Source organism: Salminus brasiliensis, chromosome 13 (assembly GCF_030463535.1).
Source record: "Salminus brasiliensis chromosome 13, fSalBra1.hap2, whole genome shotgun sequence".
Classification (NCBI taxonomy): domain Eukaryota; kingdom Metazoa; phylum Chordata; class Actinopteri; order Characiformes; family Bryconidae; genus Salminus; species Salminus brasiliensis.
The window spans coordinates 25,404,351-25,419,114 of NC_132890.1; the positions used below are offsets into that span (position 1 = coordinate 25,404,351).

The following is a 14,764-nucleotide window of genomic DNA, read 5'->3' on the forward strand; positions in this document are numbered from 1 at the left end:
CAGTGTGTTAAATAAAATGCAGCTCATGCCTTCGGAGATGCTCTGATGTTTGCTGTGAAGTAAAATTCAAGAGTACTAGATATTCATAAAAATAAAATAAAAAATCTGAAGACTTCTCACATGACAAACAAAGTGTGCCAATCAGCTAAAATGATTTCCAGGGAATGGATAAAGCATGGTTTAACACTACCATTACAAACTCTCATTCACTTGAACTCCTGGAAGTATTTAGTGCTGTTAAAAGTGCTGAATTATGTTTTTGGTGCTGATAAAAATGTTTTTCCTTTTGGAATTTCGTTTTCTAAGATGTTAATGTGTTTCGCTCTTCTCAGCCATTATAGTTTTTGGCTTTATACTTTTTATTGCATAGAATTTTGACACAGTGCCCATACATTTACTCACGTCTCCACCCCTGTTTTCCACCCCTGCTGATGTTTTTTTTTCATGTCATTAATTAAAAGCAGATCTAAACTATATATCCAGGCAGGTTCATAAAAAGCCCTGAAGTTAAGCCTGAAGAGTCTCCAGAGGTTCTGTCTGGCATTACCTCTACATCAGTGTCAATGAGGCTTTTGTACAATGCTGCCATCTTCTGTTCTGCAACATTGTGCACATGTTCATACACAGTACAGAGTACTAGTTCCTCTAGAGTAGAACTAGCAGAGTTTTACACCGCTTTTGGTCTTTCAGTTTTCCATTTCTACAGAACTCTGTATGCAGCTTGGGTGGACACTGAAGCCACCCATAATACTGTAATGCTGTAATGTTATGATATGTAGGCAGAGGTTGGTCAATGATTAATAAGTCGAGGGACTTTGACAGCCCCACCCATAAGTAAGATGAGTATGCATTGCTACTTGTATTATCGATATTTTTGGAATTAATATTGGATGTTTATAATTGTAATAATTAATTTGTTTTGGGTTTATATATGGAATGAAAATAATGATATTGCTCAAATGCTGGCCATTCTTTGTTATAATGTAAAAACTGAAAGTTTCAATAAAGGGAAGACTTTAATTGTGTGAACATTTGTATATTAGAATTGTTTATTTATAATATATATATATATATATATATATATATATATATATATATATATATATATATATATATATATATTAACTGTTCCTAATCTTGCTCTTGGAATCCCTGGATTGCACGTTAGGGATCTGGATCAGGAATCCATGGCCTAATAATATAAATAGTTATAATCAGGAAACTTTTAATAAGGTTAAAATGGGTGTGAAAGCACAGAATACTGAACAGTTCGAATAAACAACCCGTGATCACTGATATGAGTATTATAAATAACTATAACTGTAAAGCTCTAGCTGAGGTTAAAAGGGGAAAGTCTGCCATATGAGAGGCGCAGGATATACGCCCTTCTGCTCCGTTAATGGAACGCCCAGTTTCGTCTTCTGATTGGTCAGAGCGTCCCCTAGACCCGCCTCTTTTGCAATTCTGCGTTTTGTGATTGGCTACGTTGCCGGCATACGTGTGCGTAAGCGGTGTTCACTTGGTGTAGAGGAATCAGAGCCGGTAGCTGCGCGAAAATAGTCTCCGCAGATCTGCGGGAATTTTTATTAGATTCCCAGAGTCGTCCCGAGAAAGTTTAGTGTACATTTGGTGAGGATGGAGTACTCGAATCAGAGTGGGTTCAGACAGCGTAAGTTACGTACGTCATTCTGTTATTTGTGGTCAACACTTTCGGTTCAGCCTTGGTGAATAGCTGCCGCTAATGGAGCTGCTAGTGTTAGCTAGCTAGCATGTTGCTAACGGGCTAGCGGGGCACACAAGGAGCAGGGTGGGCTCTCATCAGACCAGGCTGCATGACTGGAATAGTGTCAAATAAACCCTTTAAAGCTTGTGACCTCCATACTGACCTGTAAACGCTGTAGCACTAGCTATAGCTAAACTGGACCTAGAACGTGGTTCTAATAAGTGCTGGTCCAGTGCTGATGATTAGCTCAGTTAAGCTCTTTATTAGCTAGCTAGCTAACTGCCAGCTGGCTGACAACCTAGCTAGCTGACTACATTAACTAACCAGCTTACTGTCTACCTAACCCCACATACCCTATGTCCAAAAGTATTCAGACACCCCTAGTCATTAGTAACGTGTCACATTTTGTTCACTTGTGTACACACAACTGTAATCTCCATAGAAAGGCACTTCCAAACCAAAGGGCCTTTCTGGAGTGGAAGTACATAACTCTTAAGTTGACCATGCCTAGGACCAAGTGCCATCTAGATGGTCATCTGAGATGAAAATCCAGTACCTCTGGGATGAGCTGGAGGATGGGTATAAAGCATTGGGCTGGGGAACTGCCTTCTCTGAGGTGATGGAGCTCCATTCGGTATCTCTTGAATGAGCTGGAGGATGAGTGGAAAGCATCAGGCTATAGAACCATGTTTTCTGAAGTGATGGAGATACATCCAGTACCTCTGGGATGAGCTGGAGGATGGGTATAAAGCATTGGGCAATGGAACTGCCTTCCCTTGAGGTGATGGGTGTGCCATCCAGTACGTCTAGGATGAGTTGGAAAGCATCGGGCTGTAGAACCATATTGTCTGAAGTGATGGAGATACATCCAGTACCTCTTGGATGAGTTGGTGGATGGGTATAAAGCATCGGCTATGGGCATCGGGAACCATTGGGCAATGGAACTGCCTTCTCTTGAGGTGATGGGCGTGCCATCCTGTACCTCTAGGATGAGCTGGAGGATGAGTGTAAAGCATCAGGCTATAGAACCATGTTTTCTGAAGTGATGGAGATACATCCAGTACCTCTAAGATGAGTTGGAGGATGAGTGTAAAGCATCAGGCTATAGAACCATATTATCTGAAGTGATGGAGATACATCCAGTACCTCTTGGATGAGTTGGTGGATGGGTATAAAGCATTGGGCAATGGAACTGCCTTCCCTTGAGGTGATGGGCGTGCCATCCTGTACCTCTAGGATGAGTTGGAGGATGAGTATAAAGCATCAGGCTATAGAACTGTGTTGTCTGATATGATGGAGATACATCCAGTACCTCTAAGATGAGTTGGAGGATGAGTGTAAAGCATCAGGCTATAGAACCATATTGTCTGAAGTGATGGAGATACATCCAGTACCTCTTGGATTAGTTGGTGAATGGGTATAAAGCATTGGGCTATGGAACTGCCTTCTCTTGATGGGATGCAGCCCTGCCCAGTACCTCTGGGATGAACCGGAGGGGCTATTCATCCAGCATCAGTACCTGACCTCACGATTGCTTTTGTGATTCACTACAGTCAGATCCTCACAGTTATGTTTGGAAAAAAGGGACAGAAAAGGAGGGACAAACTCTAAACGCTAAAATTTTATTAGCCTTGATTTCAGAAGAAACATTGGATGAGCAGGTGTCTACAAACTTTTGGACATGTGTACCTAACTGCCTACTAACTAAGTAAAGAGGCTGTTATTGAGTCTCTCAGATGTAGAGTTACTGTTGGCTGCAGATGCTACTAACTACTGTCATTATAGCTTAGCCTTGTTCTTGCATCAACTTGTATTAGCTAGTAGGTTAATGTTAGAGATGTTACGTCTTCATATCGGCCGCCTGTATTATTGTTGTTCTTGTTGTTTTGTGCATTTTTGAGTTATGTTTGAGCTTGTAAGCTCAGAGCATATTTGCTGTATACATATTTGTCCCCCCAAAAAGGGTCTGAGCTAAGTAGTGATGTTATTTACTAGCAGCTTGAAGAACTTCAGTTTGAAGCTCAGTTGAACTGATCCATGGGGTGTTGGGTTCAAAGTGATGGTCAGGTCTTTTAGACCATGATTCTGTCTTAGGTAGGAATTTGTTTGATAGACTGTGACTAACAGTATTTGACTTTACACTGATCAATTGCTTTACAGAACCCAGTGTCCGGATGAGGGGCAATGCTATGGACTCCAGTGAACCCGGTCAGCTCTTTGATGACACTAGTGCAGGACATAACTCTGGGCATGGTGGTGTGGACAAAGGACCAACAGCCTATGCAGGACAGACCCTCCTTTCAGACCCCATGTCCAACCTTGCCATGGCCTACGGGAGCAGTCTTGCCAGCCAGGGCAAAGAAATGATGGATAAAAATGTAAGTGGCCTTTCTTAAGCAAAAAGGCAGAGAGTGTTAAAGCAGCATTTTCCAACTCTTATCTGTAGGCTACCATCAATTTGCACACATACAGTTTCAGCATCTGCACATTGGTTCCAATTGTAAGTGTGTTTGGACTCCTTTAAGAGGCACACGATTGTAGCACATCATCAAAGTACATGTGATTTCCATGCCTGTTAGTCAAAGGAGCTGTTTTGAGCTTTATTTTTGCTAGAGGCAAGTCCTTGTCACATTTGTTTGGGACTACTCTTGTAATGCCGATGCAACACACAGTTTTTCTATCTTGGAAAGAAATCTTGTAACTAAGGACAGACATGATCATCAGATTTTTTTTGTACTAAATCTGTGTCTGAATTCACAGCTTGACCGCTTCATCCCAATCTCCAAACTGAAGTATTACTTTGCTGTGGACACGGTTTACGTTGGCAAGAAACTTGGACTGCTTGTATTCCCCTATATGCATGAGGTAAGAATACTAGTTGCTACTTAAATTATGGATGCCTTTTCCTTTAGTTACGTCTACACTCCGCTATAAAAACATACAGTGTTCCCTGGAATTCTTATGTGTCTCTTTATCCTCTACATCGTTTGTTCTGTGGTAATACAGAAACCAGGGCTTGAACTTTCTGAGGATCAAATAGATTCATTACCACTCTGTATTGAAATATTATTTAACACTTTGTAAAAATTCTTTATGCACCTTATCCCTTCTCCTTTATGTGCTTTCTGTTCTCATGGAGTATATGGTACTTTTTTGTTCTGGGAATGCCCAAGGTACACAATCACCCCCTTTCTTTTTCTTGTTTTATATTATATTGTATGTTCTTGCTAATAATGATAAATAAATAAATAAATAAATAAATCCTTCCGGTTGGGCTCTTCTGGCTGGGCTCTTCCAACACAGCTTACTTGGTGTGTCTTTGTGAATTGCAGTTTCTAGGTTGATAATTGCCTCATATCTTACTTTCGCTTTGTGTTGTCACAGAACTGGGAGGTGAGCTACCAGCAGGACACTCCAGTAGCTCCACGCTTTGATGTCAATGCTCCAGACCTGTACATTCCTGGTATGCAAAGTCAAGTATGATAGTGGTTTGAGACATACCTAATGGTTGTTGTACTGTTGGCTACTATTGAGTCATTCTTAGAAATTGGTGCCTTTTGTAAAGATAAAAAACTAAAAAAGCAATTCAAGCTTATAACAGATGGTATGGAGTTGAATGTAACTGTTGAATATTTTATGTGGAAAAATTATTAACTAATAATTTTAGGAAGGGAGTGATTGGAATTATTGACGTTGAGATTGATCTGAAGGTAAAATATTTTAATATGTAGAGAAGATAATTTTACCTCTATTCAAACAATGCGTTTCATTTCTCAAAGTGATGTCCTAAAGATCAAAGGTCAACTTTTTTAAAACTTCTACAAGTCTACTTACCTCAGTACCTTAGGGACTTAAAGGGCACCAAGTCCTGAAAACTACCACCCTACTACTACTACCAACTGTAGTAATAATAATAATAATCATAATCTTGATGTTTACAAATTATTTATTTACTATTTATTTTAAACCTTATGCATGTTTAGCTGAGGGTAGTGTATTTGTCAGTATGTCCAGCCTGCTCTACACTAGCGTGTACAGAATGTATGGAATGTATTCCCCTTTCTGCTACCCAACCGTTTTCCCTATTTGTGTCTTCAAGCTATGGCTTTTATCACATATATCCTGGTGGCAGGATTGGCCTTGGGCACACAGAACCGGTAAGATGGGTGTTCTGCTGTCTCCTGCACTCCTGTGTTAGCTGCTTGTGTACAATATCTGTCTAGAGTCTAGCAGCTCAGTTCTAAAACCCTACTATAGCACAAGATGCTTTTTTTTTTTGCTTAGACTCACATTTTTAATATATATTTTAATTTGCTACAAAACAATATTTTTGCCTGTAAATTTGCATGATATGAGTTTAAATAATCCACATAATGGGCTAGTGGTGTGACAGCTACTTCTGCATACACAAGTGGTTTTGTAGTGGTGTTGGTAGGTTTGATTTGTTAACTAACAAAGTCCTTACCTAGCATTCAAACTGTCTCTATGTCTACTTGCCTCTGTGTCCAGGTTTTCTCCAGAGATCTTAGGCATGCAAGCTAGTTCGGCGCTGGTGTGGCTCATTATTGAAGTTCTTGCTGTACTCCTGAGCCTTTACCTGGTCACAGTAAACACAGACCTCACCACTATTGACCTGGTGGCCATTTCTGGATACAAATATGTTGGGTAAGTTGGTAAAATGACCAGTTGCCTCCTGTGTTCAAAACTGATGCACACCGAACCCATAAGGACCTTTTTCAATAACTTTTTAGTTCCCAGTCCTGTGCAAACTATTTCTGATCTGTCTATTTATTCTTTTAAATGGTTTAACTCTAATTTCTGTAGGAATTCTGTAATGCATTGACTCTGTTTGAGGAGGCCATTTCTTATATCTTCCTCTTTATCCACAGGATGATAGTTGGAGTGCTGGCAGGGCTTCTATTCGGAAAGACGGGATATTATCTATCACTACTCTGGTGCTGTGCCTCCATCTTCGTCTTTATGGTGAGTTCAGATTGATCCATGGAGGCAATGAAGGTCTATGCAAATACAAGTTAGGTTTTACTTCCATCAGTCAACATGGTTACATTTACCCTGCAGACTTCTTTTCTAAACCATGGAGATCACAAAGTAGTGTAGTGCTTTCTCTGAGTCAGGGCTGCTGACGTGAAGTTGCGCTGTGTTGGAACATGTGTATGATGGAATTACAGCAGCTTTGGTCTGTTCATTGCCTTTGGCTATGGAAGTGAGCTGTAAGAGAGCTGATATTACACCATTGTTAACTTATGCTGGGACCCAGTTGTGCTGGAAAACTAGGTGTTCCTTGTATCAGTTACTCTGCAGTTACTCTGGTTGTGTCTAGGACTGTTAACTGGACAAGTATCAGAAACAAAACCAAAACGGTTTGTTTTTTTGTTTGTTTAAGTTGTGCAGCTCTAAAGTTCAGAACTGCATGTAGTGACTTGTTGCAGTATTTAAGCAAGCAGCATGTTCTCTTTTTTTGCAACTAAGCCTGTGAATATTATTGTGGTAATCAGTGGTGTGATACAGACATAGCAGATAGAAATTAGGCTAAAATGCTACATTTGTCAGCCAGAAAACTAATCAATTCATTTACCAATCAGTGTTTATTTTAACTCTAAAATACATTGTGGGTGACCTTCATTTGGAGTGTAACTGAGCATGTAAATACAGTTACCAGTAATTTCAAATAAATAAATAATTTAATAAGAACATTTAGAAAACACAGCATAAACTAAATATAATAAATAAACTAATATAATTATTAAATATAAATTATTAAATATAATTCATATCTAATTATAATCATGTCTATACAGTGGGGAGAACAAGTATTTGATACACTGCTGATTTTTCAGGTTTTCCCACTTGCAAAGCATGTAGAAGACTGTAATTTTTATCATAGGTACTCTTCAACTGTGAGTGATGGAATCTAAAACAAAAATCCAGAAAAATACATTGTATGATTTTTAAATAATTAATTTCCATTTTATTGGGGGAAATAAGTATTTGATCATCTATCAACCAGTAAGAATTTTGGCTCTCACAGACATGTTACTTCTTCTTTAAGAAGCCCTCCTGTTCTCCACTCATTACCTGTATTAACTGCACCTGTTTGAACTCGTTACCTGTATAAAAGACACCTGTCCACACACTCAATCAGTCAGACTCCAGCATCTCCACAATGCCCAAGACCAGAGAGCTTTGTAAGGACATCAGGGATAAAATTGTAGACCTGCACAAGGCTGGGATGGGCTACAGGACAATAGGCAAGCAGCTTGGTGAGAAGGCAACAACTGTTGGTGCAATTATTAGAAAATGGAAGAAATGCAAAATAACGGATAATCTCCCTCGGTCTGGGGCGCCATGCAAGATCTCACCTCGTGGAGCATCAATGATCTTGAGGAAGGTGAGGAATGAGCCCAGAATTACACGGCAGAATTAATCCTGCAGTGCACGCAAGGTGCCCTCCCTCAAGCCAACGCATGTCAAAGCCCGTCTGAAGTTTGCAAATGACCATCTGAATGATCCAGAGGAGGAATGGGAGAAGGTCATGTGGTCTGATGAGACAAAAATAGAACTTTTTGGTTTAAACTCCACTCGTCATGTTTGGAGGAAGAAGAATGATGAGTACAACCCCAAGAACACCATCCCAACCGTGAAGCATGGCGGTGGAAACATCATTCTTTGGGGATGCTTTTCTGCAAAGGGGACAGGACGACTGCACCGTATTGTGGGAAGGATGGATGGGGCCATGTATCGTGAGATTTTGGCCAACAACCTCCTTCCCTCAGTAAGAGCACTGAAGATGGGTCGTGGCTGGGTCTTCCAGCATGATAACGACCCAAAACACACAGCCAGGGCAACTAAAGAGTGGCTCCGTAGGAAACATCTTAAGGTCCTGGAGTGGCCTAGCCAGTCTCCAGACCTGAATCCAATAGAAAATCTTTGGAGGGAGCTTAAAGTCTGTGTGGCCCAGCGACAGCCACGAAACCTGAAGGCTCTGGAGGAGATCTGTATGGAGGAGTGGGCCAAAATCCCTGCTGCAGTGTGTGCAAACCTTGTCAAGAACTACAGGAAACGTCTCATCTCTGTAATTGCAAACAAAGGTTTATGTACCAAATATGAAGTTTCTTTTTCTGGTGTATCAAATACTTATTTCCCCCAATAAAATGGAAATTAATTATTTAAAAATCATACATGTATTTTTCTGGATTTTTGTTTTAGATTCCATCACTCACAGTTGAAGAGTACCTATGATAAAAATTACAGTCTTCTACATGCTTTGCAAGTGGGAAAACCTGAAAAATCAGCAGTGTATCAAATACTTGTTCTCCCCACTGTATATGCATATCTAAACTAGTCATTTGAATGAAGTAAAGGTGTAGCACTTTAAGCTTCAGGTCAGGGCTGCAAATGCCACAAGAAGTCATGGACATTTCTGTTGAACACTTTGTCCTCACTTTGGGTTTCAGTTACTCAGATTAGTGAGAAAGCTTGCTGTGTGAAATGCCTCGTCAGGAGCATTTGTGTGAAGATGTGTGTGCAAAAAAATGGCAACTTGTCATTCACATCGGAAGTGTATATTCATATTTTGAGGAGGAACAGGAACTAGTGACTACTAGTGGAACAGAGAGGTAGTGCAACCTGTTCATGAATACTCCCAAGAAAAGCACATTTTGTTCAGGTTAGAAGCCAAATATATTTTTGTTACTGGGTAGAAAAATGTTGTTTATTTAAAAATATTCTCAGATATAAGAATAATCGTCAAAAGAATTACAGTTATGTGAGATTTGATTTAGTCGTGCCTCCATGGTGATTCCACTCCCTTAAACAATCAAGAGCAACCAAAACTAAATGTCTGAGGTTTAAGAATGACAAGTAAGACAGCCTCCTCCAAAATTCTCTCTAATGATGTTCTAATCATCTGCAGCTGATGTGCTGCCCCTGATACTAATTTTAGGCATTTTAGGTATTAATGAATAATGGGTGTCATTACTTTATGTAATTGTTGTTATTATTATTATTATTAATAATAATAATAATAATAATAATATTGTTATTATATATTTTTAATTATTTCTTTAAGACCTTTCTTGTTCAAATTTACATACATATACACATGTCTGAATATGTTAAATAATAGTTAAATGGGATGTTCCATTATTATTATTATTATTATTATTATTATTATAACTAAATAAGTAAAAACAGTACTGCTTGTGATTTAAATGGTCGGTGTGACATTTGTCTCTGTCCGCTGCAGATCCGAACGCTGAGGTTAAAGATTCTCTCCGAGGCGGCTGCAGAGGGAGTTCTGGTCCGAGGGGCGAAGAATCAGCTGCGCATGTACCTGACCATGGCGATCGCTGCTGCCCAGCCTGTGTTCATGTACTGGTTAACCTTCCACCTGGTTAGATAAGATCAGGATCAGCCATCCCGAAACCAAAACTACAGTGACAACTCAGACACTCTCCGTCTTACTTGAAAGAGAGAGACGAGGCAGTTTGCACAGATGCAATAAAAGAAAAAAACAACAACAACAAAAGGATGAGCATAGCAAAGTCTCACAGCACAACAGTTAACGTCATTGTCCAGCTGTCTTTTGTATGGCAAGCCTTGTTTATTTTTTATGTACATTTCTAGGAATGACTATTGGCTTTTTTTGTGTTTTTGTATGATGTACAGTGCAATTGTTTGATTTCTATTTTAAACCTATGTGAACATGTGCATAATATGTACAAAATGTGGTATGGACGAGTCTCTCTGAATATCTCGGAAGCTTTATTTGAGCCAGTCTGCACAGTTTAACACGGTGTCCAGTTTATGTTTGACACAAAACGCCAGCCATATCTCTGTTTTTGGCTCTGGATTGTGTGTGTGTGTGTGTGTATATGTATACATTTCTCTGCAACTGATTTTAAACAAGTAAAATGCTTCTGTTTTTGTAACCACTCTGTCAAATGCTTTATAGTTTGAAGAAGGAAGGTCACGGCTGAGTTTTTGCAATTAAAATGTGAAAACAGTATCTGCTCCTGTGTCCCTTAAAAATAAGGATTGTGACTTCATAGCTTTATAGTAACAAAAAAAATAATAACATGTCAAATAGGACTAGTAATAGAGTTGCTGTTGCTAAAAGATTTGACTTCTATGCAATTGATTTAAAGATTTATTGAATCAATTTCATATTTCTTAGCTAGATTAGCTAAATTTCTATACCCGCTGTCATGTAAAACCTTTTAAATTTTTTGTTGTTTTTCACCTTTTGACGAAACCTGGATTACTTCTGTTGCCATCACTTTTTAACCACATTTACTGAATAAATAGTGTAAATGGAAGTAAAAAGGGTGCAACTGGTTAGGTGTTAACAAAAGGGATAATGTACAATTATCTTATCGAAGACAAAAACAACAGTAATGTTGTAAGCAGGCAGAGTGTACCGTCAACCACCAGCAGGGGGCCTGGCCAGCACAGTAGGAACGCTGGTGGAGCTGGAGAAAGGACTACAAGCCCCAGAATCCCAAGCGGTAATCAACACTGACCAGACCCACCTGTGTGGCACGGTATAAATACACCCAGCCAAAAACAATTCCCGTCACACCTTTGTAGAGTGGATTTAAATTGGAACAGTCAGAAAAATAAATAAATAAATAAATAAAAAATGCAAGTGCTGAAAAAGAAAAGAGTTCATGCTACAAGTAGTGAAAAAAAGCAAGAGCTAAAAAGAAAGAGTTTAAGTTGTGAACAGTGAAGAAAAGCTGAAGTTAAAAGAGACTAAGTTGTGAACAGTGAAGAAAAGCTGAAGTTAAAAAGAAAGAGTTTATGTTGTGAACAGTGAAGAAAAGCTGAAGTTAAAAAGAAAGAGTTTATGTTGTGAACAGTGAAGAAAAGCTGAAGTTAAAAAGAAAGAGTTTATGTTGTGAACAGTGAAGAAAAGCTGAAGTTAAAAAGAAAGAGTTTATGTTGTGAACAGTGAAGAAAAGCTGAAGTTAAAAAGAGAGTTTAAGTTGTGAACAGCTGAAAAGAAAGAGTTTGTTGTAATCAGTGGCAAAAAGGAAAACTAGAAAACAGAAAATAGTTTTAGTTGAAAAAGGGTTTAGCTTGTCTGTTGTTTGAGTACACACCACTCCTGGTGTTTCCTGTTTGTTTTCCCGCCCTTTTTTCTATATAGCTCCTAAGCAGTGTTCATACTACCACCTCTCACAGCTGTGGTGGTGCAGTGGAAACGCACTGGGCTCCCATTAGCAGGATTGGGAGTTTGAGCCCCACCACATTCTCACCAAGCACCAATCTTGTATTGACTTGACATGATGATATTTTATTGTATTGTGATAAATTTTGTTATCTTGATGCACAATATGCTTTTCTAAGCATATCGAGGATACTCTTAGCGCTTAATTAACACTGATGTACCAACAGTGTGATTAGTCTGCTATAATTAGATTTAGCAGCAGATGTTGAATAAAAATCACTCAGTACAGGAGAGTCTCTGAACAGTAGTTTTTAAGAATCTGTCCCTATTGATGTTTTTAGTACGTTTATCGTGATAAATATTGTTTTGTGTTTCGTGATATAGTATTTTTACCATATTGCCCAGCCCTAATGTCAGCCAACATTTTAAGAGTCCTTTTGTTATGCCAATGCATTTTGTCTTCTCACTCCCACAATTTATACTAAAACACAACCATAAAATTACAAAAGTGTGCAAAATGAGCGATTTTCTTCTGTGAACTCTCTCCATATTTCTCAGAGTGATACAGTGCTGCATAGCTTAGCTTAGCACTGAATTAAGAACAATTCATATTTTATAATGCTTCCAGAGTCTTACTGGATAGTGTTGCTGTCCTCTCTGGGTCTTTTCCACAAGTGTTTGGTTAGCTAGCTAGAGACCGGGTTGCAATTGGGGCGCTAACAAAAAACATGAAGCTAACACTAGGCCCTGCTTTGGTCCTTGCATGTACTGAACTCGCTTTATTTAACCATATCAAGATTAATACAGTTTGGTAAACCCAGTAGCAGGTAATGACAACTGTGTCAAGGACGTTGATTCCTCCATTCTTACATCTTATCCTTGCACCTCTTCCTCAATCCCTCATTACTCATGTAATGTAAAGGTTCTAGAGATTCATTAAACTTTAAGAAGGTACTAAACACCCAAACATCTCATTCAATGGAAGGTTATTTGGAACACTGAAAGTGGTCACTACTCCACAGTACCATTTAGACATTTTAACAGTGTTAGTGTCAGCCCCAAACTAATTCAGCTGACTAACAGGTGCACCTGAACACGCTCATACCTAGATGATGTGTTCGCTTAGGGCTGAGACTGTCCTCTGTGGGGCTCTGTGGGGCAGGAGTGCTCCAGGAACAGATTTGGGCCTTCTTGGCACAGGGCATAGCATGGTAAAAAAAAAAAGGGATTCATTATTGTTTACTTTGAGACTACTGAGCTTTTTTCTTCTACAGGAAACATGGAAACCTACTGCCAAATGCTCAAGACTGTGGAGCTGATAGTGAAGCCCACGCATTGTGGCTTTCATCTGCTGATGAAAGGCTTGCAGACACTGTAAGGGGTTTGATGTGGCAAGTGTTGCTGCTCTGCCACACTGATATGCTCTTACCATGTTTCTAGAACTCTGAATGGCTCTGTTGTATGCTCAACACCACAAAACATACCTTCTGTTTCCTATGAGACCTTTTCCCCATGCCCATCTCCTTCCTATTACTCAGTAATATCTCTGTTCAGTCCAGACCTGGGGGGTCTAGACTTTTAGCTTCTAAGAGAGTTCTAGCAGAGTTTTCGCCCATCCTACTGTCATACAGTGTCTTCTCATACTACAACCAGATGTTCATTGCAGAGCAATGTTGCTCACAGGAATGGGCTGTTGCAATGCCTATAGTTATATTCCTATATGTGTTTATATTGATATTTATATTGATAATGATAATCAGTAATAAGCCTGTGTCAGAAACAGGTGCAGATTAAAGTAGCTGAATTCCAGAACTAGGGTGAAAAAACTCTGAAAATATGAAAGGTACCATGTAAAATGTGTGTGTCGTGTTTCCTTTTGGGGAGGTTACCCTATTTGATATTCAATATAATAGTTTTTGTGACAATTAAACATCTTTAGTTAGGTTTTTCATTGCCACCATAGTAACCACTAAGTGTAACCAATTAGTATAGTACATCTAGGGCCCTTTCTTACACCCAGCAAACAGTCCATTTACACACATTCTGCCTGTGTCATTTAAATAGCAACAGTGCGAACTTGCGAATATATCTATGCTGATGGGCGTGGTGGTCTAAATATGAGAGTTCAGGTACATTTCTGGCATATTGCTGTCTTGGCACCAGAAAACACAGGTGCGCAACAACCTAGGCAGATGTCAACAGTCAGACGTTCATTGCTATCTTGGCAGTGTATTGTCAACACAGGTGTGTACACCCCCGCTTGTTACTCACACATGGACACGAAGCAGTGCACAAACCCAAAGGCAGAAAATAATATATCTAAAATAACATTATTCTAGAGGTGAGCCGCTCCACCGCTTCAGCAAGCCCTCCCAGACTGTGAGCAATGTGCCATTGAAATAGCAATCCGCCAAAGTCCGACCGCACCTGGCTCTTAAAGGGAAAGGCAAGTGACACACTAATTGGTTTATTGCATGTCATGCCCAAAACACACCCATGATTAATTAAGAGACTTCAGGCCACGCAAGACGTACTTTTTCTGTTGTTACAATAACAAAGACACACTGACACGCCCCAATCAAGCTGCGCATGGTTTATGGCTTGCCTAAAGGGCCCTTAGTTTTTAAGTGTTATTTTTATTTAGTTTTTATCTGATGTGTTTTATTTTCTGTGTCTTTAGGTTGAATCAACAGCATTTGATTTTATTTATTGATTTATTTATTATGCTTTGCTTTGCAATGCGCAACTATACTAATATCCAATTTATATTCTTTTTTTTCTGCTGGATTTCCATCCCCGCAGTTCTCGAGATATCAGCATCTTTCCAACTCCAGTTGTTCGGGCTGATT

General features: G+C 39.3%; 1 protein-coding gene across 2 annotated transcripts; it reads left to right on the plus strand.

The window, feature by feature from the left end:
• The first annotated feature begins 1,532 nt into the window (after positions 1-1,532).
• yif1b (Yip1 interacting factor homolog B (S. cerevisiae)) lies at positions 1,533-10,751 on the plus strand. 2 transcript variants are annotated; one of them, XM_072694944.1, is made up of 8 exons: positions 1,533-1,678; positions 3,884-4,101; positions 4,484-4,588; positions 5,108-5,186; positions 5,823-5,880; positions 6,233-6,388; positions 6,613-6,706; positions 9,990-10,751. In XM_072694944.1, the coding sequence occupies exons 1-8, from the start codon at positions 1,636-1,638 to the stop codon at positions 10,143-10,145; spliced, it is 909 nt and encodes a 302-aa protein (XP_072551045.1). In that variant the 5' UTR covers positions 1,533-1,635; the 3' UTR covers positions 10,146-10,751. The 2 variants fall into 2 exon arrangements, with proteins under 2 accessions (XP_072551045.1, XP_072551046.1); XM_072694945.1 differs by having other exon boundaries at positions 1,533-1,669.
• Positions 10,752-14,764: the final 4,013 nt, after the last annotated feature.